This window comes from Leptosomus discolor, chromosome 1 (genome assembly GCF_034619465.1).
Source record: "Leptosomus discolor isolate bLepDis1 chromosome 1, bLepDis1.hap2, whole genome shotgun sequence".
NCBI lineage: Eukaryota > Metazoa > Chordata > Aves > Leptosomiformes > Leptosomidae > Leptosomus > Leptosomus discolor.
This window is the reverse complement of record NC_141391.1, coordinates 95,705,408-95,730,111: the sequence shown is the minus strand read 5'-3', so window position 1 is coordinate 95,730,111 and position 24,704 is coordinate 95,705,408. Positions and strand designations below refer to the sequence as shown.

The following is a 24,704-nucleotide window of genomic DNA, read 5'->3' as shown; positions in this document are numbered from 1 at the left end:
CCTAGCCAGCACAAAGGTGCTGCAAGCCTTGAATGGAGCCTGTGAAGTCCACTGTAGTACCAGTGAGCAAGAATAGTTTATGAAGGTGGTACAAGTGGTAACAGTTCGCTACAGTTGTGGGTTTTTTTCTTCTGTTGGTACCTGGTGGAACCAGGGTAATCCAAAGACTACAGTGTTTGTAAGTGTCAGTGATGCCCTCAGCATTCAAAGATTAGTTCTTGCAAATCCTTTGCAGTGGAAACAAACCTCTTTACAATTTACAGGGAGAGGTGAAATGTTTGTTGCTTTTATTTGGCTTAATGTGTAACAGAGAAATTGAGTGAAGTCATTCTAATCAGTTTATCCACACAAAAGATTAGTTGGTACTAAATAGGTTTTGTTTCCATAGGTGTACATTCATTACCAATCCAAAATCTGTACTGTCCCCGAACCATTACTGTGAAAGCACTCTGTGAAACAAATTAGCGTTATCTTTTTATCTGCAGTACGATGTTGCCTACTTCAAATAAATGAACAACACATTTGCTAGAGTTTTGCACTCTTGTTGGCAGTTTCAGTAGACTAGCTAAGGTTTGGGCAGAGGATCAGACCAAATGACACTCTTGCCAATTAGAGGCAGCTTTTCAAGTAAGCAGTGTAGACTAGAACTCTGCAATATCTTTGTAGGTGCTCTCGGGATAAATAATTCATGTTTCAAAGGTTGTCCAAATTGATATTTTTACTTTTATATGGCATATTTCAGTGAAGAATCTTAGTGCTCTTGTACAAGTCTTGTTTCACAGTCTGCAGGGTAGGATAGAAGATTCCTCAATTTATAAAACTATACATCAAGCAAAAGGGAAACTGCTGATTTGTCTCACTGGATATATTTAATAAATACTAAACTTAAGAAAAAAAGAATTGTGTTAAAAGCTTAACCCGCGAACAAAAACTTATTAAAACTGTTTTAGTTTAATGCAGTGATACTCTTCATTTCCATGTTGGACACGCATCACTTTGACTCAATTTTGTTTTTATTTCCATTTAGGACGTGTAGGAACACCTCATTTTATGGCCCCAGAAGTGGTAAAAAGAGAACCTTATGGGAAGCCTGTAGATGTTTGGGGTTGTGGCGTGATCCTTTTTATCCTGCTAAGCGGTTGTTTGCCTTTTTATGGAACCAAGGAAAGATTATTTGAAGGCATTATTAAAGGAAAATACAAGGTAAATGACAGTATACCTGAATTATTTTCCAGTGAGATGAACTCTGCTGGTAAAATTTCTGGAAGTTAATTCTTGTATTTAGCCTGATTTAAATTTGAAGCTTATAAAAATCTGCCTGTGTTACACAGGAAGAGAGATGATTTTCTCTCTCCAGTCTGTTTGTGCTGTGTTTTGTATCATTGCTAGGAATTAGAATACAGAAATATTTACTCAGATGAAATAATAAGTAGGTGCAACAACCAGCCCCTAATTGTACCTTGAGATCAGGATTACATAAGGTTTAGCTCTGAAGTACAACATATTGTATGTTACCTTAGGTTTATAGGTCATTTACATTTTTTAATCAACTAAAAGAACTATCATGAGGGCTGGTCATTATATTGCCTTGATTTAAAACAAAATGCACATTACTGTAAAAATGTGGTTATGCATTATTCTTTTTAGTACAGTAGGTAGTAAAGTGCAGCTGATGATTCAAAAGGAGCCACTTGTGACTGAAAGCAAATCGGTGTGTATGCAAGATAAGCGTTTTCACAACGTAAGCATCCTAGAGCCATTATGGAGATAAATTTAAAGATTCGACTTCACTATTTTTGCGGTTTTGTCTGAGATTGGTTTCGCTCTACTTTGCAACCAAGGTTATACATGAGCTCTGTATAACAAATTAAGAGTAGAAACTCCTACAACTGTCTGATAGTCTGTAATATGATTTGGGAAGTATTATGAATTTAAGAATAGTCTGCTAAAATGCAGTGGCAGTGAATCACAGAATCACAGAATGGTGGGGGTTGGAGGGGACCTCTGGAGATCATGTGGTCCAACTCCCCTGCCAGAGCAAGTTCACCTAGAGCTGGTCACGCAGGAAGGCATCCAGACGGGTTTTGAATATCACCAGAGAAGGAGACTCCACAGCCTCCCTGGGCAGCCTGTTCCAGGGCTCTGTCACCCTCCTCACGTTCTGCACGTTCAGCGGTACTGCACTTGGTCAGGAGCACATTTTTTCATTCTTTAAATTTCATATTCTTAGAAACAGCAAAATTTCCTCATGGCACTAGTTTTGGAATTGCAGAGACTGATAGATGTTCCAGTTTCACTTTTTGGAAGATTTCTTTATGGAATCTCTTAAGCAGCTAAAACCTTCTGGAAGCGTACAAGTTAACTTTTCTTTGTTTAAAAAAAAAAGGCATGGCCAGCACATTGTGTCTTCTCAGTTCCTTTTCTGTTCCTGTTTCCACAATAATATGTCTATTCAGTGAAAATAGTATAGGGATTTCAAAACAGTCTTGCTGCGAATTTGCAATTACCTTAATTTCATTAGAGCTGAAAAAGAAATGACAGATCACAGCTATAAATATGCATTTCATAGCCAGGTAGTGTTCCTGAGTGCTCCAATTTAAAGCTACCTTTTTTTGTAAAGACTGATTTTTAAATAAAATGCATCTCTTGAAATGAACAGATTATAACATTGAAAAAAGTCTGGTTTGAATTTTGAATTTTCCTTTAGTGCCTTGTAAAATTAAGTTCTTCATAAATCAAAGAAATACTAGAAATAGCTTAAGGATAGAATCCTTTATCACAGAAGGAATTTTTCTTACTTTAGTATGGTTTTATCGGGTGTCCACTTGACTAGTTGGACACAAACCTGCATATGCACAAGATGAAAATAGGTTTGAAATCAACATTGATCTTGTTGTCTCCTAAAGATACAGTTCTGCTCTAAAAACTGTTGCAATTGCTTGTGTTGTTGATTACATGTCAATATGCTTTCCTACCTGAGTGGATGAAGATGCTTAACTGTTGTAAAGTTAAAAAGAATTTATTGGGAAGAGCCATTGTGCATGATACCTGTGGGACAGGACCAGAGTAGTTCACAAGAGGCATTAGCTTACTCACTTCCTACTCAGTATCACTGGCATGAAATTGTGGCTTGATATCGATAGAGTGTCATGCCATTCCTTATATTGATTTCAGGAGTAGATTTAATTTCTGCGTTTTTCATATGCGTAGTTAACTGTCAGACAAAGCCTAATTATTTTTTCTTTTTCTAGTGAAGGGTCACTTTTCTATGAACAAAGTGTAGCATAGATAGAAAATTACACTGTGATTCTAACATAATACCAATGATATGCCAGCTTTTATGTGATACAGTGCTCGCTGTTTTCAATTTTTTATGCCATTTCAATAGAGACTGATGTACAATTTTGTAAGTTATTAAAAAACTCAGAAACTTCATTTTACATTTATTATAATAAACTGTTTACAAGTACCAACCGCTGTTAAATCTCTGCAATTACTTTGCATAAAAAGTACGTTCTTTTCTATATTCTTATTACTAATTTAATTTCTTTCTTCTTGCTTGTAATCAGATGAATCCTAGGCAATGGAGCCATATTTCTGAAAGTGCCAAAGATCTGGTACGCCGCATGCTTATGCTGGATCCAGCAGAAAGGATAACAGTATATGAAGCACTGAATCATCCCTGGTTAAAGGTAGTAAAAGCAACTGTTTACATACCAGTTTCCTCTTCAAGGGAGAAGAAGATTTTTTTTTCTTTGTTTCTTTGGACTTTTCAAAGTAGATGTGGCATTATACAAAATGTGTGATAATATGCTTTAAGTGCTTTGTAAGATTAGAGCCTGAGATCTTGATAGTTGCTAGGCTTGAACTCTTAACAGCAAGAGCAAATTCACTTAGGCATCTTTGGCAGCAACAGTGTATAGGCAGTAGGGCTGCGTAGAATAAAGCTTGAAGAAGGGATTCATGTGTCTTTCTATGGCTCTCAGACTCAAGAGGAGTAATTTCTGATCTCTTCTCTGCTCAATCACATCTAGACCTCTTTCTTGTTATGCATTCAGCCATGCAATTTACTGCAGTACATTACACTACTTAACTGTGCTGCTTTCTTACAGTAGCTTCCTGAAATATCCCACCAGAGTGAAGGGAGTAGGTACTGGTGTGTTACTCAAAGGCTGCTGTAACTACGTGAAATTATATGGCATCTGGTCATCAAATTATTTTTCAGTGGTGGCAGAATTTACAGCACAGTTTGAACCAGTGAAAGTGGTTGCTGGACTCTGAAGATTAACAGAAACAGGAATATATACACATAGCTCCTCAGCAGTCCCATTAATAGGCTGTGCTAAGCGTTGGAGAATGATGGGTGTGTTGCAGATTTAGAAAGTGGCGAGTACTGGTTCAGAGCATTGTATTTTCTTTGTCAAAAACTGATGAATTAACTGTTTTTCTTTGTTATCCTCAATTTCTTTTCTATAGTGTGGGCTCCGGTTAGAGACGGTCATAATATCATTAACTTAAACTACTAAACTAAACTTAATTAGAAAGGCCGCTGTTCTGATGTCTGCTCCTGGACTGTGTATATGTTCTACATTAGACAAATATTTACACACACACACAGACAAAAAAAAAAAAAAACCACCACCACAGAAAAAGAACCTGGGAAGCACAGGCTCATAGGTTGTTTTCCCTGCAAGCAAATGGTCTAACTACTGGTTAGTTCTTCCCCTTCTCTGTCGTCTTTCTGTTTCCGACTCTTGTATTCCGAGCTACATCATGGTCTAGCTTATAAAAGGAGGGCCTTTTGGGAATAACTGTGGGTAAGGCATTCCTCTGAATATTGGGAAACTGCAGGTTCAGACCTTTCTACTTGAAAGGAGCCTTCATCTGGAGCATACATAGTGCATCAAATATTTCAGAGAGCATAGGAACGGACATGATGTTTGGGAATCCCAAATGATCATACTCCAGTGATTGAGTCTGTGGTAAACGCAGGTGATCTGGTTTTACCTGCTTATAATTTGACTTTTTCCTCACTTTGTGAGCTTACCCACAGTTAGATGCCTAAGCAAGGGTTTTGTTGAGGGTTATTTTGGCAGAAAACATGGCCGTTTTTGTTGTTTGAGCAACTAAGCTGATTAGGCTTTTTGAAAAGATAATTCTGTAATGTGAATGTAAAAGTTCTGCCTGTATAGCATAGCACTTTTGATGGCTATGTGATCTCTTTCTGATCTTGCCATTATATGTTGAAAGACAAGCGAGGAGAGAGAAGATTTAGTTCAAGACAAGTTTGTTTCCAAGCTTAGGCCAGCATTCTGTCAGTCAGTCCTCTTATTTTTGCCTGCGATAAACTGCCTTCCCTGCTGACTCAGAATTTTCTTCTAAGCCCTATATAGATAGCAGCCAAATACAGCATGAGACAGAGACACCTTTAGTGCCACAAAGAGACTGAATTACTTGTGCCAATCATTTCAGTGTGATTCAGGAGATGCATGTGATACACTTACTAATTTAATGTAAATGTTTATGTCACTTCTGTGATGTTTTGGGGCAGGGGAAGAAAGTGGTCAGGTGCTGCAAGCTCTACCCCCACTGTTCAGGGTTCATTGGCAAATTTTGTGTCTGCATCTACTGTGGAGAATTCTTCCTGTGAGCTAGCACCTGGTGTCACCAGCCATCAAGCTGGCACTTCCTGCTCTGTTGGACACGTACCTCAGCTTCCAAGCTTACCTCAAGTATCAAGCACCCCTTAAAAGAGTACTTGAAGATGTTGCTTCACTGGGATTTGTGAACCCCAAGACACAGAACTACTTTGTGCTTGCCAGCTTCAAAGTTCAATGCTGGCCACAGCCTGACTAACAACACAACAGTAGAACAAAAGGCTAGGGTCTCACTATAAAGTGGGAGACAAAATTACAAAAAGAAAATATCCCTGGCCCAAGTTAAGAATTCTTTCAAAATACTTTAATCCCGCTCAGTTTCTTGAAGTTTTGCTTAAGTTGCAACAAATTGTCGTTCTCCTTGGGATACTTAGTAGCTGGTACTTTTCCTGTCTAGTTTCTTAGTGTTGAGGGAATATTAATTAGAGATTGCATTTAATGTTTCTTTTGGTTTATTTTTTTGTGGTTTTTTTAAGGAGAGAGATCGCTATGCATACAAGATTCATCTTCCAGAAACAGTAGAACAATTGAGAAAATTCAATGCAAGACGAAAACTAAAGGTAAAATGAATGTAGTGTTAAAACAATATAATTACGTAACTTGAATTTTTATGTGATATTTTATTAATTTTAAAAGTGCTGAGCAATTTATGCTTCGAAGTCAGCAATAAAATAAAAAGTTGCAACAGGCCTTCACAGTTGTTTATTGCAATGATGTCCTGTTAAGCGTGCTTGTCCTTGCTTTCTTAGTGCGTATTTTTCAAACTGAATTCCAGCGCAAATTGTCTGATATCAGCTGAGATGTGTATGAAGTCTTAATCTTAAATCAGTTTGGTAATTCTGTGTATTATGAGTTATTGGAGAGGAGAGAATAGTACAATGGCTTCTGTTATTATTGTGTTACATTTACAATAAAAGGAACATAATAATGTTTTAATGTCTCTTTTCAAGAAGAATAGAGATGTATTCTTCAGTTTATCCCCTGTATTTTTAACTATACACAAGATTATTTCTCATCTGTATGGAAAAGGATGTTAACATTTTAGCCCAAAATGACATGGTTTCTTCCCTTCAGTTCCTATCTTGGAAAATTTAACAGAAACACTTTGAAATTCACTGAAAGGTTGAGAAAATTTTAAGAAAGATGCAGCATTACAATTCATGAGGGTTTTTTGTAATCTGTAATAAAACACAGAATCAGATGTACACGTTGAGTTGCTGCTTTGCAAAAGTTAAGTGTAGCTGCAAAAACAACTGATCATTAAGATGCATCAGCTGCCATAGTTCATGGTAAACAGCAATTTCTCTTCGGTGGTTTGTGTGTCCAGGCAATGCTTTCATTAACATGTTAGCTAGTGTACATTTTAGAATATGACCCATTTTCCTGCTTTAGATGCAGTTTCAGATCTTCCAGTTTCCTCCTGGAGAGGCCACTATATTTAGTCTCCTGAGAGCTTTTATACCTGTACTGTTTGTTTTCTATCATTTTATCCAAAGCACTGTTCTGCAGAATGTTTCCTGAAATTATTTGTTGTCCATTTTGCCTACTGCCACAACTGTAAGACATTAAAACCCGAGTGGTTAAACTGTAATTTACTTGAACAAGTAGATATGTGTCAGAGCACATAACCAATTTTCTGGATTTGTAGCTTCCCATGTAACACTCATTCTGGGAATCTGATGTTATTACATTTTCATGTAGATAGATTGTGGATGTCAGATATCCTAGTGCTATCAGTGTCAGATTCTGACAATTTCTCAAATAACAACATACTTTGTTGCTTTAAAAAGCAAATTTTAATACTTGCTAAGCCACCCAGTCTAAGTAAGAGGGAAAGAGAAATAAATTAGTTATTTTGTTTACATTATACTGTGGAATTTATGCTTCACACTTACTATTTTTAAATGCTTTCCCATGAAGAATTGTTCTCATGAAGTCCCTTGCAAAGAATGTATTTACTGTTTATTAGTAGTGTATGACCAGCTCTTCTGTTAGATATGGTCACTGGTAACAGTGAAGCAGAGCTGAAGGCTGTAAAATTTATTTACCTTTCACTGAGAAGGTCAACACACAAAAGACCTCAGGAGATTGAGCAATCCAAGGTATCTGGAAATGTTTCATTATACTTCTCTGTGTAATTTAGACTTCATGGGTATTTTTATTCAGGGGGCAGTACTAGCAGCTGTGTCAAGCCACAAATTCAACTCCTTCTATGGTGACCCCCCTGAAGAGCTGCCAGACTTCTCTGAAGACCCCACCTCCTCAGGTATTTTACCAGAAAATATGTTTGCTGCAGTCAGCCTGTCTTAATTCTATACTGACTACAGTACCAAGTATTTACTGATTTCTCATGATTTCATAAAGTTGCATATTAAGTTAACATTTAAATGTGAGAACATAAATAATTTTCAGTTATAATGGTGTTAGTCACTGCAGAAAATGAAGATAAGGTCTCTGCATAGTTGTAAGTTTCTACAGAAATTCTGTCTTTTTTATTTATTGTATGTACATTTAATTGTACAAAGTTTTTAAAGAAAGAATAAGTTGGTTTTACTTCACCCAGAATTACTTGCAGTGCTTTAATTTTTGTTTCCAGCTACTTCCCCCACTTCAATAAAACGAATAGGCCACCAACATGATTTGCAGTGGCAACTTTCCTAATCTAAAAACTGCAGTTCCTCTTTCCAGTTTCAGTCTCACATCAACAAGGCATGTGTCTTCCTCATAGAGTGATGTAATTGCAGATATCAGTATACAGCAAAGGTACAAGTTCTGTTTTTTTCTGCTCACAGAATACATCAATCCAGTACACGTGTAAATTCTACAGAATATGTGTGCTGGATCTGTTGTTATCTTGTGTTCATCTCTGAAATAACTGAAACAATAGCTTGGATTTCTCAGGAAAACATAGTTGTTCTCTAAAATAACATTGTTGATCTCACTGATGGGAGATCACAGTGATCAGGAAACCATACTAAGTGGGTAGTTTTCGTGACGTTTCCCTGATCGACTACATTAGCTGATAAAATATTTAGTATCACAGGATAAACTCTGAGGCTTGCAAGAAAAGATACTGCAACTTTCAGCTTCTGAAATTGCTAGATACAGAAATCTATTTAATTTCCTCTTCAGAAGTACACTAATAAAGTTTTCAAATATTTCTAGCTTGTAAAGATAGGCTCCTATGATGATTCTAAATTGTACTAGTTTAGAGAAATTGGAAATAAAACTTTTGAATTGCAGTAGAAACTTGACTATCTTAAGGTTAAGTTTCCTTCCAAATATCTCAGAATGTTATTCCAGATCATAAACTCTAATGAAGAGCATTTAATATTTCAAATGTTGCTGCCTATTTAATCTTCCCATAAAATTTCATGAAGCTTATCATTAAAATTAAATGATTTGTCAGAAATGGGCAAATGCGGAACTCCTACTGAGATAAAGATGCAGACATATAAATGCTTATTAGGTTATGCAAATTGTATATCCTGTCTTCCTCCAGGTCTTTCTAAACAGAAAATTTCAGTTCTGTCTCTTTTTCCAGATTAATCTAGAGGTGTTCTTCCTCATAGTTCAGCAAACCCGAGCATCTTCCTATACTACCAGAGTAATAGCCTGGGATATGAAGGCACTATAGGTAGCAAGTCAGATGACTTTCTTAGATTCGGAATCACAAAGGTTATTCTTGTTAGAGAGCTTTCCACTGAGAGTCAGCAAATTGCATAACTAAATTAGATGGGAATGAACACAGATGAATTTCGTTTAAAGTCAACCAGGTATTTTTCTGTACACATCTTCCTTTCATTCTTACAGAGTGTGTTAATAATTCTTGGTTCCCATAGCTTGTTCTGGGTGATCTATTTCCTTTTTCGTCAGCAGCCATCCTCTGAAGAACTTAACTTAATCCTGCTATCGTTCTGTTGGTAACATGGCAGAAGTCAGTCTTGCTGAATTTTGAGAGAGCGTGATAAAGGCTTTTAAAATGTTTTGAAAAATTGGGTCAATATTTTTAAACTAAAATATTACTTTACTGCTGTGTTCAGTAACTTCTTTAGTAAAGCCACTAAACAGCTCAAATGAGAAGTGTCTTGCAAATGTTTCTTGCTAGAATGTAAAACATTTGACTTTCAGGTTGCCTGTCTTCAAGGCATTGTTAAAATGTCAATTTCCCAAGGCAGTGAATGTTTTGGATATTTGTAATACTCTAAAACAAATATACATCAGAAGTTAGCGATCAGCAGCCCTGAAGGCTAAATTTGGCACACAAGAAAAATTGGCCCAGTAGAGAGTATTTGAAGTGGATCATGAAATTAATTAGGTGCCAGAGAAATTCACAATCAGTTTGCTCTCTACTGCCCTTCCCCATCCGGCTCCCTCCCCTCTCCTCTATGTGTGTCATATGTTGACCACTTGTTCCCTAATGGAGAATATGGAAGTATAATCTTCAAGTGTTTTGATAACAGTGCCTCAGGCTGAAGAATGAACATCACCAGTGTAAAGCCTCTCAGTTTTCCTCCTTTTGCTTCTTCAGCTCCCCCATTCTGCAGCAGCCCAAGGAAAGGCTGTGGAATTGTTTGACATTTTGACTTGGGAAGCTGAATTCAGGAAGACAATTTAGTTTACTTTGGAGTTTTAAGTAGATTCAGGATGTTTAAGTTTTTAGGCCAACAGTTAGAAAAGCTCATAAATGGAAGGGGTTTTTTGTAATTTTATATTTCCAAAAACCTTTTTGTGTAGCCCCCCCTTCAGAACTACTGAGTCAGTGCTGCAGTTAAGCCAGTGGATAGTCCATAATCTTTGGAAAACTGCATAACTGAATTTTAGATTAAAGCAAACCTTACATTTTGGTTAAAGGGCTTTCCTCTATAATGCCTGCTTAAATTGCTTGGTTTATAGTGCTCATATTCTGAAATGTGACTAACAGGTTTCAGTGTAGCTTTTTGCTGCAAACCATTCTAGATTCCTGTAAGGCATTTTACAATGCTGTTTTTCAGTTTAACCACAGAGAAAGTACAGCAGCGTATTTTACAACAGACTGACTGACCAAATGTACTTACTTAGCCTAGGTTAACAAATAGCACTGTTGCAGTACTTCCTGAACATTTATGTGCTTTCTGAGCTCTGTGGTAACGATGTAAGGTGATGAACATAGAAGCAGTGCTTTTGCATTGCACAGAGAGCACGCACGTTAAGCCTACATCAGTGTTTCTAGCTTGTTTTCTCGAACTGCAAGGCACACGTTTCATATGGCATTTTTACAAATGCATTTTGATATTTTGTCTCAGGATTGCTGTATGTAAATTGAAATTTTTGTTCTTTTTTATCTTGTTAGACTCTCTATTGCCATGTCAAATGAGAAATCTTTAACAGAATGAGATATTGATTCTCAAATTTGAAAGTAATAATAATGGGGGAAAAAGCTAAACCTGATAGTTTTTCAGAGGGAGATCAAAGAGCACATGTATGGCCAAGTTGTAAGATCACTGTTTCCAACATATATGGCACTAGCTTAACTCACGATTTAGGCAGCAGTTAGTAGTTTTGTGGTATTTAGATTCCATGAAATATGGACAACATAAGCCCATATCTTAAAAACTGTTAGTCTCATTGACAAGAGGAAGAAAAAGAAATACTGGTTTTATGCAAAAATTGCCACTGATTTTGTAAATATTTGCAAGTGGTCCTGTGTAACATTTTTAAGTATGAGAGCTTCGAAAAAAGTTACACTCACCTTTTAATTTACTGTTATTAATTCTGTTAACACTGTTGCTAGTATTACAGGTATAACTGACTACCAGTTTTGAGATCGTGAGTTTGAGTGTTTCCAATATTCCATTATCATTGTTATGATTTTTCAGCTATTTAATCTTTGATCTGGTATTTCTAAATACAAAAACTTATAAGTATATAAAGTCGTCGTTAATTAAAATCCATAATAAAGTGGTTGCATTTCCAAGTGGTTCTCATAATTGTTCTCACTGAAGCTTTTGTTAAAAAAATTGATTTCAATATAATATTGCTAAATTCTAGTTAGTAAATACAAGTATACTACTTGATAGGATGTTACGCTTCGTTTGCAGTTTGTCGGTTCACCTCTTACGATATTCTTACTTGAAATCATTTTTTGTCCATGAGTATTATAAAATAGATTATCCAATGTTGGAAAAAGTCTGGTATTACAGATGCCTAATGCTGCGTACATGTGCTTACCTTCCCAACGCCAAGTGCTTGTTTTCCTCGCATCGCAGTCCGCAAGTCCCATTTGCTTCACGCATAGAAACCATATTAAAAAAACAGGGGGGTGTGGGATGGGGGTGTTCTTGTCACTTTGTTCATACTATTTTGTGGCTAAACTAGTGTGCTAGGTTGCAGCTTTATAAATCGCTTGTTCTGAAATCTTCATACTGTTTGTTGTTTGTCCAAATGCTGCCTTCCTACTAGGACTTCTAGCAGCAGAAAGTAGGTATCCCTTTGTTTTCCTTTAAGGCATATCATTCAGCTATGGTGTGTGTCTTTGCATGTTTAAAAATCAGCTCTCTTCTCTTTGCTATTTTCAGTTTTAATACTGCCTGTTCAAGAAAAATATCCTGTATGTTTTTGACTAAATCTGTCTATAACTTTGGAAGTTTAATTAACCAGAATTAATATGATTTCCAGGGAATTCTGAAGATTGTAGTTTAGAGGCAGTATTAAAATTACCCGATTTTTTTGTTTTCAATATTTGCAACACAGCTGGAATAAAATTTAATTTTCATTAAATTAATAAAGCATAACATGGTTTAGTTTTGCATTTTAGTTCCAAAATTAATGTTTTCATGGACTAATGGCCTTTTTTCCCCTAACACTAAACATATACTATAATATTAGTCATATATTGTTTTCTTGCTATACCCTTGCATGAACTTTCTTGATCATTCTGTGTTGATGAGATACATGATATATGCATATGTATTGTGTATGCATATACCTGATTTAAGTAACTATCCAATATGTGTCTTCTTAATGAAGGAATATTATTGATGTGTAGGGAGGAGGTTCTGCTGCAAGTTAGCTGCATGCTTTGTGAGAGACTGAAAGCACAAGCACTTTTAAAACCTGCAGACTATACTAGACAGAGGAGAAGGTGTGAAATTCTAGACCCTTTGATACAAACCGCAACCACTTCAAAACCAACAAATATAGCATCTCAAAATACAAGCTATAAAAAGTGGGGGGTTTCGTGCGGCATTTTAAGATTTGTAAGCTAACAGTTCTTCCATCCTAGGTCAGGGCAAAAGGACGTGTGTCCACATCTCCATTTCTGATCAAAGTCATGGATTTTGTTGTTGTTGGTTGGTTCATTCTTTTTATCTTAGAGGCTAGGGGGAATGTTGTTCCTTGTCCTCCTATTTCCCCATCTCAAAATGCCTGTCTAGTAATAAGAGAGTGAGAACTCGGTGGGTTTTTATATAGAAGTTTTGCAACAGTATTATTTTTATACAGTTGTTGGGGGAAAAAGAAACCTCATACAGAGCCTCTGCCACTGATTTTTGGCTTTTGTTTACGCATAGAAACTTTCTTCAGTAATCTTACTGACTGGTAAGAGTGTGCTGCCCTCGTACTGGTCAGAAGATGGTTTCCATATATTTTTGCAATGAGGAAGAAAGTATCTGAGCAGTGATAGTGAAGGGCATTCATTTGTTAAAATATTTGTTCGTTGCATGTGAGCGTGCTACCTGTAAGGTACAGGTCTGGTCTGAAAAACAGTACCTTCTAGCTACATATTTCTTTACCACCACGCTAGGCTGCCTTCTGTCATGTTTATGGCTAGTTTTACAGTGAGAGAGAACTGGGAAAAGGAATTGTCAAACTTTGTGTAAATGTCCCAGGTATGGAGACAGGAGAAGGCTGGAGACATACATACACACAGTGCCCTGTGCATGTGGAATAAAAGGAAGGCTATCTTCAAAATCAAGCATCAGTTTCTCCCCGCCCCCATCCGCCCCCTTCCCCCTCACCACCTCCTTTTTTGTATTTCCATATATAGTACTCTCTTCTGTGTTTCTGCTTCTGTTTAGGAACACTTTATCTCTTGGTTTCTCTTTTTTTTCCCTTTTCTTTTTTCTTTCTTTGGTCTTTTTCTCCCTTTTTTTTCCCACTGCATTTATTTCATTTGGGTTTTTTTTTCTCTGACTTTTACATGCCTTTCTTTCCCTTCTCGTATTCCATAGGTATTCTTACCTTCTTTAATTTAGTTGTAAATCCTAATAGCCTTCCATCACACCAACTGCTGCCTTTCTGCAGTTTCACTGTAGTCTCTGTAAACCTCCATCTTTCTAGTTCTCTCCCTAGACTCCTGGTGGTTTTTTTATAGATACATAGATATGTATCTTAAAAAAACAGTGAGTGTGTCTGTATATATATTATTACTGTTTTAATTGCTTCCCAGTAGCATTCACAGAAACGTGTGCATGTAGGAGCTTATTTGTAGATTTAGAGGGTGTCTAAACTTGGCTGTTTGGTTTCTGTCCAAGAAGGAAGAAGTCATTAAATACCATATAGCTGAAATTTGAGGAGGATGGAGTCCTTACTTGCCTTTTGTTCTAATTACACTGTTGTATATATATGTGAAGCATGTATCTCCAACCTTATTGTAAGTTATTATAGGCACGTCATCTGTCCTTACAGAGATAGTTCCTCTGGAGTACAGTGAACAGCAAAGAGCAACAAATTCCTGTGTGAGGGTAGAGGTATCTCAACTCCAGTGATTCTTGCAGATGTGGTTTAAAGTGATAAAGAGCATCTGGTACTCAGTCAGCTTTCTCTTAATCTAAGAACTTACATCAGCACAAGCAGTGGAAAGGTCCCGTCTCTGTAAAAGATTCTTTTCTTGCCTTTAATGGAAACAGCATACGTTTAGTATTTTCTTTACAGGACCAACAGGAAACAGAGGTGTTCTTACAAGTTTTAAACTCCTGTCAGCTGCTGCTAAGGCAAATCCAGCCTTCTATATACCGTGGGCATAGTATTTTATAATTACGCTGATATTGAGCCTAGACTTTCGTGTTTTGCTAAAGTGATAAGTTTTAAATGCGTATGTGATGGTGATTTGAAAACCTGAGCTGACAGAAACCCCATCATTTCCACAGCGTTTTGATATAGTGCTTAATTACCTAATGTGTTAAACATTTATACCTTGTGTTTTTAGGGTATTGTGATCAGATGCCAGCAAAACAAAACTACTGGAAGCACTGATTTATACAGTTATCACTAAATAGGTTAATTAAAGGTGTAAGTGTCGCTGGAGTCTTAAAGCAGAATCAAAGTGTCTTTGTGCTGTTTGCCGTATGTGCAAAATAAAAACAAAATCCATGAAACTTGAATCTGACATTACAGAGTTCATAAAAATTATCTCATTGTCACTTCACCAGATGTGCTCTATCAGACTCATGATTTCTTTTTTTATGAAATTAACTGCAGTTTATAATGCCCATTCTTGGTTTTTGTGAGATTGTTGTATCCAGTTACTTCATTTAGTGATTCTAATATTTGATCTCTCTCAAATCTAACCATTTCTGATGGTTTTTCTGCTGTCCTTGCTGTGTGTGCTAGCCTCAGACCTCTTCAAAAACAAAGTGAAATGTAAATCCTACTTTCTGAAATGCCTGTGCTTTGAGAGCCAGGATTGTTTTTTTAATTTCATTTCCAGTGGCTGTACACAAGAAGACAGCCAAGAGACGAAGCTGGGAGAAACCAGCTTGCCTTGGTTGTAGATTGACTGGCATAAGGACTGAATTGTGATGTTTAGAAAAATTGCAGATAACAGCTAAGATTTGGTTAGTTATTTAAAAGCCACTGTAAAATCTTGAAGATATAGTTATTTACTTATTCATACAACATAAAGAATAGTTGAAAATCCAATCCAAATTAAGGTAGTTTATAAGAATGAACAGGATTAAAATGAGGGGTTAGTGTCAGGAACTTAGATATGTAGAACCATATAAAGTTAAGGGGGTTAGATTTTGTCACTGTCTCTCTAATAAAAATGTGCTATTATTATTATGGTTGTTATAAGGTCTTCTGCAGACTCATTTCCTGGAATACTAATTGCAGGAGACTTGCAAAAAGGTCACGGTTTTATAGTTTTGTGTTTAAACAAGGTCAGGCTTCTTCTAGCAAGTCTTCATTGCTCGGAAGAGGGTTAGTGACTGACCAAGACTTAAATGGGCACTTGTAATCTTCAATATTAAAAAAATAAAACAAAGAATTCTTCTGCCCTCTCTCAGAATGTGTTTATAGCCAGAATGTAGTCTTTGTGTTTTGCAGCAAGATCCAGCTCTTCTTACCTAAACGGTCTTTTAGTCATACACTGTCGCAAATCACCGCCACACGAAGAGAAGCTCATAGTTCTCTGTACTGCCCGCTGCTTAAGAGCAGAAGTGAGTTGTACCTGCCTTGTTTGCTGAGCCTCAGAAAAGCAAACTTTTGGGGACATATTACTATTGGAGAATATGTAGGCAATTCTTGGAATAGTATTTTAAAGATTTCTTTTATTCCCTTTTGTTCTTTTCTCTCTTCTTCTGGGGAGAAGTAAGCAACTTCTACCTACCTTTAAAGTTCAGTTTCTCTAGCTAAACCACCTGTTCCAGATTAGATGCCAGATTAGATTCCAGCTAGATGCCAAAATGTTATAATAGCACTCGTATTTTGCAAAAGCTTTGTCTCCTTGCAACTTGATGAATCAGCGTCCATACCAATGTCAGGCAGTATTGAGGGCACTGTATGAGACTCTAGAGATAGAATTCAGCTGTAAGAGAGAACTATTTCTGAATGACCATCTCCATCAATGAGGTAACAGAACCTGCAGGAAATACCTGTGATAACTTTGACTACACACTGGCTGAAGAAATAATCCCAAGTTATTGCTTTGTAAAGCAAATATGCCTGACTGACAATACGTCTGCCTCAGTGGGCAGAAAGCTGCTCAGTTCATCTCCATCTTCTTAGAAGCAATTTGGTATTATCCTAAAGAAGTCATTCCACTAACTAAATCATTTCGTGAACTAGTACTGACTGCAGAAGACACTCATAAGCATTCTGACTTTTTTTTTTTTTTAATATAGTGAGAGCCCATAGTTTTCAACTTTTCAGTGTTGTCAGCCCCAAGGAAACTGTGAATAGTTGTAGCCATCCTTTCTTAGGTAGTCTTATGGGAAAACAAGAAAGACAAGGTTGTGTGCATGGCCCAGAATATCACTGCTCATTTGCACACTGAGACCGTATGTGCAATTACGGTAGGATCCACAGTTACCACACTCTTCTCACAGAACCGTGTTTGGTACAGATTCTGTTACTATTAGTGTAAAGAGTCTTCTACTTGTATCACTGGAATTACAACCTTTCCTATGCAATCATATGTGTATATATTTTTATAGTAACTTGAGGTGCAGGGTGATGAGATTCATCTCACCTAAGTAGTTGGGGCTACTTGAATGTTTTGTGGAAGTAAGCCGCAGTTTCTAAAAAGGTTTACTTTAGAAAGTCTTTAAAAACAAACAAGCAAAACCAGTCAAGTTAGTCAACTCCCTTTTTTTCCCTGGCTTTGTAATATTTGTGTGTCATTCTAATTATTGTATTTATACATTCTGTCTGTAAGTGCTACAGACCATGAGAAATCTGAGCTTTTAGATTGTGTGTCTGTAACTCCTCACTTAAGTCCTTCCTTTATCATCTATGCTAAGGCTAAAATGGGTGCATTTGCAATGTTGAATAGAGATTAAATCCTATTTCTAGAGGATACAAGCTTTAATTATAAATATTAAGTGCTTTTATACTTTCCACAAAGGTCAGAAATTTAGATTAAGTATGATAGAATGTGAATCTTTTTAGGCACAGGTGTGCTGTAAAGGTTGGTTAATTTTGTTTTATGTAGCATCTGTTATCTGAATTTAAAACTCTTCTGAAAGGTACTCTTAGGCTTTTACCCAGATGTCTGTTACAGAGAGACTTTAGGTGTTCACAAAAATGCCTGTAGAATTTTCTGTCACTTTTTTAAGCAGTAACATGTTGTCAGTATATTGCTACTATGCCATTTTCTCATGCAGATGCATGGTATTTGTAAGTGCATGAAAGACATGGTAGTAGATACCACATAAGATTGAAGGTAAAAAAAAAACATAAGGTAAAGTGTGATTTTGAGGGATTAGCAAAGTCACTGTCAGAACTTCTCATCAAACTTGTTAAGGATATTATTGGAAACTTTCTTTTTACAGCCATCTATTCAATGTGACCAACGGTCAGGAGAAAAAAGACCCAATGAACAAAGCTTAATGTTTTGGAATTCCCAGATATTCAGAAGGTTGTTGAGATGCAAATATTAAAAAATAGTAACTTTTAATTCTATTTGAAAGACCTCAAAGTACTCCATAAAATAAAATTCCCAAAGTAAATAATACTGTCAGATAAATAATGTGGTGGTCCAGAGTATTCAGTGTTTCACAGTAATACAGCATTGCAGACATCTTTGAACATACTTCTCATTGTTTCTGGTTTGGGCTCAAGTTTTAGTGGTTCTGAGCAACTGGGCAGTGTTAGAGACTCTTAAGATATCCAGACCTCTGAAGTGAATCTTCTCTTGAGTTTTCCTTAAACACCCCAAATACACAGAAAGGGCTTTGAACCCAGAAAACAAAGTTTTGCTAGAAAATAAAATAATTAATTTAAACTGAGATGGCAAGAATAGACATAAAAGAGGATTCTAACAAACTTCCTTCTGCCAACTGCATCCTGGAAAGTCAAGGACTTTCCTTCAGGCTTGAAAATCTCTAAGTTCATCAACCTTTAACTGACATACTGAAAATGTTGAAAGAAACTCAGTGCAGTCCATTTTAGGTCCCTAGGTAATGCTTTTCTTCCTTTCCTTTGAGGCTTAGCTGTGGTCTTCCCATGGTCTTGCCAGCAGATTCCCAGTCCCTCTATTTTCTCAGGTTTTCTGCTGTGTCTCCCAGTGTGGAAGCTGTGGTGCAGGCAGAGGAATATGGACGGTTCCTTTCAGCTGAGCATACTTATTCATTATCAAAGACACAGCAGGTTTTTCTCTTTGTCAGTGCACCTGACCCTGTGTGCAGCAACTACAGTAAGGCAAAGCATTAGTTTTATTTGCTGACCAACCACCACTTTTTTTAAAGGAACATAAATTAATACATTGGTTGGAAATGAGTACTCAGACACATTTAATGGGAGAGGACTAAGAAGTCTCATTGCTCCTGAACCATGAGTTGTGAGTCAGGAGAATACTGTGTTTCCTTGGTGTACAAGGAACTATGAGGAGAATCCTAGATTGAGATTTGTACTAAGTGTGATGCAAGATTTTCTAGACTTGTAACTTACTTATCTTTCTAAACCATGAGGTCACAAGTCTTGTATAGTAGTTTTTGTGTATTTTGTTATGTTTATTCCAGTTTTTCAAGGTTTTCAGAAAAATAAGTGGATTTAACTTGTTTTCTTGTGTGGTTAAGAGGGGGTTGCTTTATTTGATTTTATTACATTCTGAAAATGCAGTAGATTACAAAAGAGTTTGAGTTGGAGAATCACAGAATCACAGAACAGTAGGAGTTGGAAGTGACCTCTGGAGATCATCTGGTCCAACTCCCCTGCCAAAGCAGGTTAGCCTAGAGCAAGTCACACAGGAACGGATCCAGGTGGGTTTTGAGTATCTCCAAGGAAGGAGGCTCCACAGCCTCCCTGGGCAGCCTGTCCCAGTGCTCAGAGTGAAGAAGTTCCTCCTCATGTTCAAGCAGAACTTCCCGTGCTCCAGTTTGTGCCCATTGCCCCTTGTCCTGTCACTGGGCACCACTGAAAAGAGCCTGGCCCCACCCTCGTGACACCCACCCTTTAGATATTTATAAGCATTGATAAGGTCCCCTCTCAGCCTTCTCTTCTCCAGGCTAAAGAGCCCCAGGTCTCTCAGCCTTTCCTCATAGGAGAGATGCTCCAGTCCCCCCGTCATCTTAGTAGCCCTCAGCTGGACTCTCTCCAGTAGCTCCCTGTCCTTCTTGATCTGGGGGGTGCAGAAGTGGACACAGTATTCCAGGTGTGGCCTTACCAGGGCAGAGTAGAGTGGGAGGATGACCTCCCTCGACCTGCTGGCTGATAAGAATTGTTCATACAGTAGAGAATGGAATTTCAAGAAATATAATAATTCTTTTGATATTATCTATCTTGACAAAAGGGCACTGGCAAATGAATAAGTAAACAGAATAAACTTATAGGGAGAAATTAGTGAAATACAGAATGTGTAGAATTCTGTATCCAGGATTAAGAGTTTATTTATGAAAAAACATTCAGCAGTTCACTGTCAGACACCACCATTTTTTCAGACTAACACTGGATATGCTGCCATCTTTCCAGGTGCTTATACCACTGTGGAAAAACTGAAGATATGGTCTGTGGGTGTTTAGATAAGCCAAAGTTAGCATTCTAGTAATGCACAAAAGCGGCAGCCACCGCTGATACCTGATTTTTAAAACAGTTTGTTCCACAAGGAACCAGTATGAATTTGTGTTGTGTTTCTGTATCCTCCCCTGCTGTGAGTTCAAGTCTCCTCATGGGCTTCCACCTTCCGTTAATGCCTCCTGTTTCTCCATTTTTTCCCCTTATTCCTCACTTTTCTTTTCACCCTTACGCTGTATAAAAATCATCCCCATCTTCCTATGACCCAAAACAATCCACTGGTCAATAGGCAGCAAGTGCTATAACTGGGTCTGAGATAACCAGGCAAGCAGAACAAACAGAACAAAAACCGGAGCTCATGTTGCACCCTTTTTTTCTCCTCCAGAGGACACAGCAGTCAGGTCTTTCTCTCTCTTCCCTCCTCTATCCAGACACTGATTTTAAAAGAATCTGTGAGACCGTTGGTTCTTTCAAATTTTTGCTGATTTGGAATATGTATGTGAAACTGGCCAGCAGTTCAAAAAAATGAAGAAAAGGTTGGGGTGAGAATGGTGAGGACAGACAGTTGGGCAGATAATCCCAGTAACTTCGAAAGACATCCTTGGAAATCAGGCTAAAGTAAAACAAAGCTAAGCTTGATAAAAACAGGTTTTAACCTCTCTTCAGTTAAACCATTTGTTATGTATAGTTACACTATATATGGTCACTGTTGATATATGTAAAGTTTATTCAATGGGTTTTCCTGTAAAAAACAGCTTTTTAAAGTTCCTGTTCCAGTTGTACCAGATGAAGTGAAAGTTTCCTTTTCCAAAGTTCATTTTACCGTGAGTCTTTGCTTTATTGATTTTTATTCTTTCTTTTTTTTTTTTCCTGTTTATTGCCCCATAGGAGCAGTCTCACAGGTGCTAGACAGCCTGGAAGAAATTCATGCACTTACAGACTGCAGCGAAAAAGACTTAGATTTTCTTCACAGTGTTTTCCAGGATCAACATCTTCACACGCTACTAGATGTAAGTTTTCCGTGATATACAATTTGAATGCATTTCTGTATCTGTTTTTCATTGGATAATAGTTTGGTTTATCCCAAATATGTTCTCTTTTTTTGTTTCATACCAAAATTAATTTATTTAGATGTCAAATGCAACAATCAACTAACACTTTACACAAAAATACATTTTAGAACTATGCATACAGAATATTTTAGAATATGTAAGTGGTTAATGACTTGGTTTGAATTAATAGCTTTGCTTTAATATAATGTTTTACTTTTGATAAGGGCTAGATTTTATTTTTTGTTTTAAATGTGAATTGTAACTTTATATCTGTGCCGATTCATTCGTTTTTTATTATTTTTAAGTGATGTAATAATCTTAGACCAGTTCTATGGATATTCTTACAAGTACAACATTTTTTGTGTGAAACATCTAGGTATGCTTGTTTGTGTCCTATACTTGAACACAGTATATAACAGGTTTAGTCATTTAAATCTGTATTAGTCTGGGGTTCATGAGGGCTATTACTCCATAAGACAGCAGTGGGTGTTCCACAAGAAAGCGTGCAAAAATTACAAAGCTGAAAGATACAGGTTAGTGCCTCCTGGTAGGCATAGTGAGGCTCTAGTTCTCACTTCTTCACTGTCTGTCTGTACGCGTAGTTCTCTGGCTACACTTAAAGATTGACTGTGATATCAGATGATTTATAGATTTATTTTTTTTTCCTCCTAGAAAACTAAAGCACTCTATTTTTCAAAAATAATTTTGAAAAGCAACTAGTCTGGTGTTTGAGAGAAAAATGCTTGCATGCTACTTATCTTTCTGTGTCCTGAGGTCTTCCTGTCCTTTCAAAATTTCTTGTTATCTTGTCACATGCAGAAATCCTGTTTATGTTTCCCAATAGTCTTTTAACCAAGCAGGCCTAACAAGCAAATACATTGTACTTTCTCCAAAATTGTGTGAATTTGGGAAAACATACATATAGTTTTGATGTAGAAGTATTTGCTAAACTTCAACTCTGCAAAAACAGGTACCTTCAGCATCACTGCAGTCTTAACACTCTGTCCCTCACATTGAGTGCCAAGACCCTCAATGAAGGACAAATTCAAAAGCATATCATGCTGTCATTGATTTCTGTGTCTACACAGTATTGGGGTCTAAAGTAAAGGTCAAAAAGGAGCAGAAAAAGCTTTCCCCAATTTTTTTCTCAGATATATGGGTACTTCATGTTGAAGACAGAGGACTTTCTTTTCTCTACAGATTCCACACAGAAAAAACTCACGATGGAACCAAATCCAGAGGCATAGGATATGTCCACATTAGCAAATACTAGAACATAACAGTAGCAGATCTGTAGAGCAAAGCAGTTGATGCCGAGGGCCCTGTTTGACAATTCTATACATTTTGAGGTTCTGTACTTCATACTAGCTATACTGCAGTCCTGTAACAACTGATAGATGAACAGCATCTTCTATTTGAGAGTAAATATGCTCTGGTTACACTGTACAATGAAAACCAATGAATGGTACGTGGACATAATCAGAAGATTTGTTTCAAAAACACACTCCTGAATCAAACCAAAATACTCATGTGACCATATAGATGATGACCATTGTATTGTATTACTATGTCTTAAATTTAACGGCTTGGATACCTCTGTGAATATCACAAATCTAACAAGATGGTTATGCTTTTTACCCAGGAATTAGAAGTCATTCCAGCTGTCTGACCTGCAGGTAGATTACTATGGTTGTAGAAACTTTAAAGAGTTTCTGAGAAATTTTGAATGTTTTAGTTCCTATATGCAGCTTTGCAGGGGTATGATCTGAATATAAATGGTGCCATAGTTTCTTTGGTGTCCGAAGTCTTTAAAATGTAGTAGATGACTTAGAATTTGTTTAGTGATTGGTGAATAGTGGTCCACCTGCATTCTGTGCATCCTTCAAGTTTAAAGATTCAAATCCACACATCTTTCCTTCTGGAAGAGGACCCTGCTGCGGGGTTCTGAACTGGCCTATATGGGAACATAAGCTACCTGGTAAAGCTTCCCCACAATGTAGCCACACGTATGACTCGAGGAACCAGAGGTAGTTAGCTGTTGAGTGATGAGGGCACTGCTCTGGCACAAGACTTTACAGTTCTAATCTTTGTTCTTGATACCTGTTTATGCATTTTACATTAAACAGTCGTTAGATAAAATTATATGAAGCATGCAGGAAGGAGGGATTAGGAGCTCATGACTTTCCTGAATTGTGTGTCCAGCAACTCATCTTGCAATTTGCATTAAAATATGAATCTCTTTTTCCCAGTCTAAATTCATCTAGTTTGTGTTCCAGATGCTTAAATTGCTCTGGGTTTTTGTATGGCATGCTGCACTATAGAAAGGTGATCAGATAATATGAATGAGAAATAAAAATCTGGACAGGAAGTGAATGAGTGTAACAATAAGAACCAAAACACTTGCATCACTCATGCAGAAAGGTTTTAGCTATTTATTAACCATTATTATGTTGTCATATAACTTCTTGGGCTTTGGTAAACCAGATGGCCTTAGTTTAAGCATTTTGCTGTATGACAGGTCTACAGGACATTAACTCACACTTCTGCAATGCTTTTACTTTTTTCAGTTCTTTACAGTACCAGTCTGGTTCACAGTACTTCACTAATGATCTGTTTGTTCTGTAATGGACTGCTGTAGCCTTTTAAACAGAAAAAAATGCAGTGAATTAACTCATTTTGCCATTCTTTTATTTAAAAGTCATGGTAGTTCTTTTAGACAGAAAGGGATGCATTTAAAAGCACGCTATAATAACAAATTTGTGAGAACAAAACACCATCAAAAATAGTTCTTGTTTTGTTATGCTATGCAGAAGGGACATGATAGAATCTTCCCAAAGATACTTTGATTAGAATAATACAAAATAAAATTCTAAAAGACTGTAATGTTGTGAAATATGTATTTGAAAGACTAAAGCAAGTTACAGACAGTATTGTTTGAAAGAGTAGCTTTTGCATTTAAGTGACTTGAATGTGGGAGATTGATTTCTGTTTATGCATTGATACTATTCCAGTTTCTTTCAGAACTCTGAAAAAAATCATCAGTTGTGCTTGGATGAAGTTCTGTCAGGGAAACTGTTTATTGCTCTCAGAGTATTTAGGGTTAATGAGGCCACCAGAACAAGTCACCTGTAAAGCATTAGGTTCCACTAAGTAGGAATTTTCTAATTTGTTGTGAAGTTGTGGCTGTCACTTTGCATTAAAACTACTGTTCCTCTTCCTTGGCCTTTTTCCACAGTTAAATTTGTTCTCGTGTTCCTACTTTTTCTCAAGAGTCACCCTTATTTTTAGATTAGGCACGTGATAATAGATCATTCCTGCTTCTGAAATACCTTCTTTTGCTTCTGAAAGCAAAAAAAAAAAAAAAAAAGACAATATTAGTGTTAAGAGTGCAAGTTACCCACATGTTGGGTTTTTTTCAGGTAATATAGGTCACAGAACAGAAGTCTTACTTCTCAGTAATTCATTAACTTAGGTGTTATGAGGACAGGCACCTCTGAAGACCATAGAAGGCAGGCTTCCTATCATGCCATCAGTTGTTTTTAGTTGATTTAAGTATATCTGTTTA

The 24,704-nt window shown here is 36.9% G+C and overlaps 1 protein-coding gene across 5 annotated transcripts in view; it reads left to right on the top strand.

The window, feature by feature from the left end:
* Positions 1-24,704, top strand: part of CASK (calcium/calmodulin dependent serine protein kinase) — a 222,445-nt gene that overhangs the window by 138,817 nt on the left and 58,924 nt on the right. For 3 of the 5 annotated variants that reach the window (XM_086472347.1, XM_086472218.1, XM_086472148.1), the window contains exons 7-12: positions 1,028-1,203; positions 3,570-3,692; positions 6,134-6,217; positions 7,824-7,923; positions 12,099-12,116; positions 20,976-21,097. In XM_086472347.1, coding sequence (XP_086328473.1) covers positions 1,028-1,203; positions 3,570-3,692; positions 6,134-6,217; positions 7,824-7,923; positions 12,099-12,116; positions 20,976-21,097 — 623 coding nt within the window. The remainder of the gene's footprint in view (positions 1-1,027; positions 1,204-3,569; positions 3,693-6,133; positions 6,218-7,823; positions 7,924-12,098; positions 12,117-20,975; positions 21,098-24,704) is intronic. The other 2 variants (XM_086472286.1, XM_086472077.1) reach the window with 1 other exon arrangement.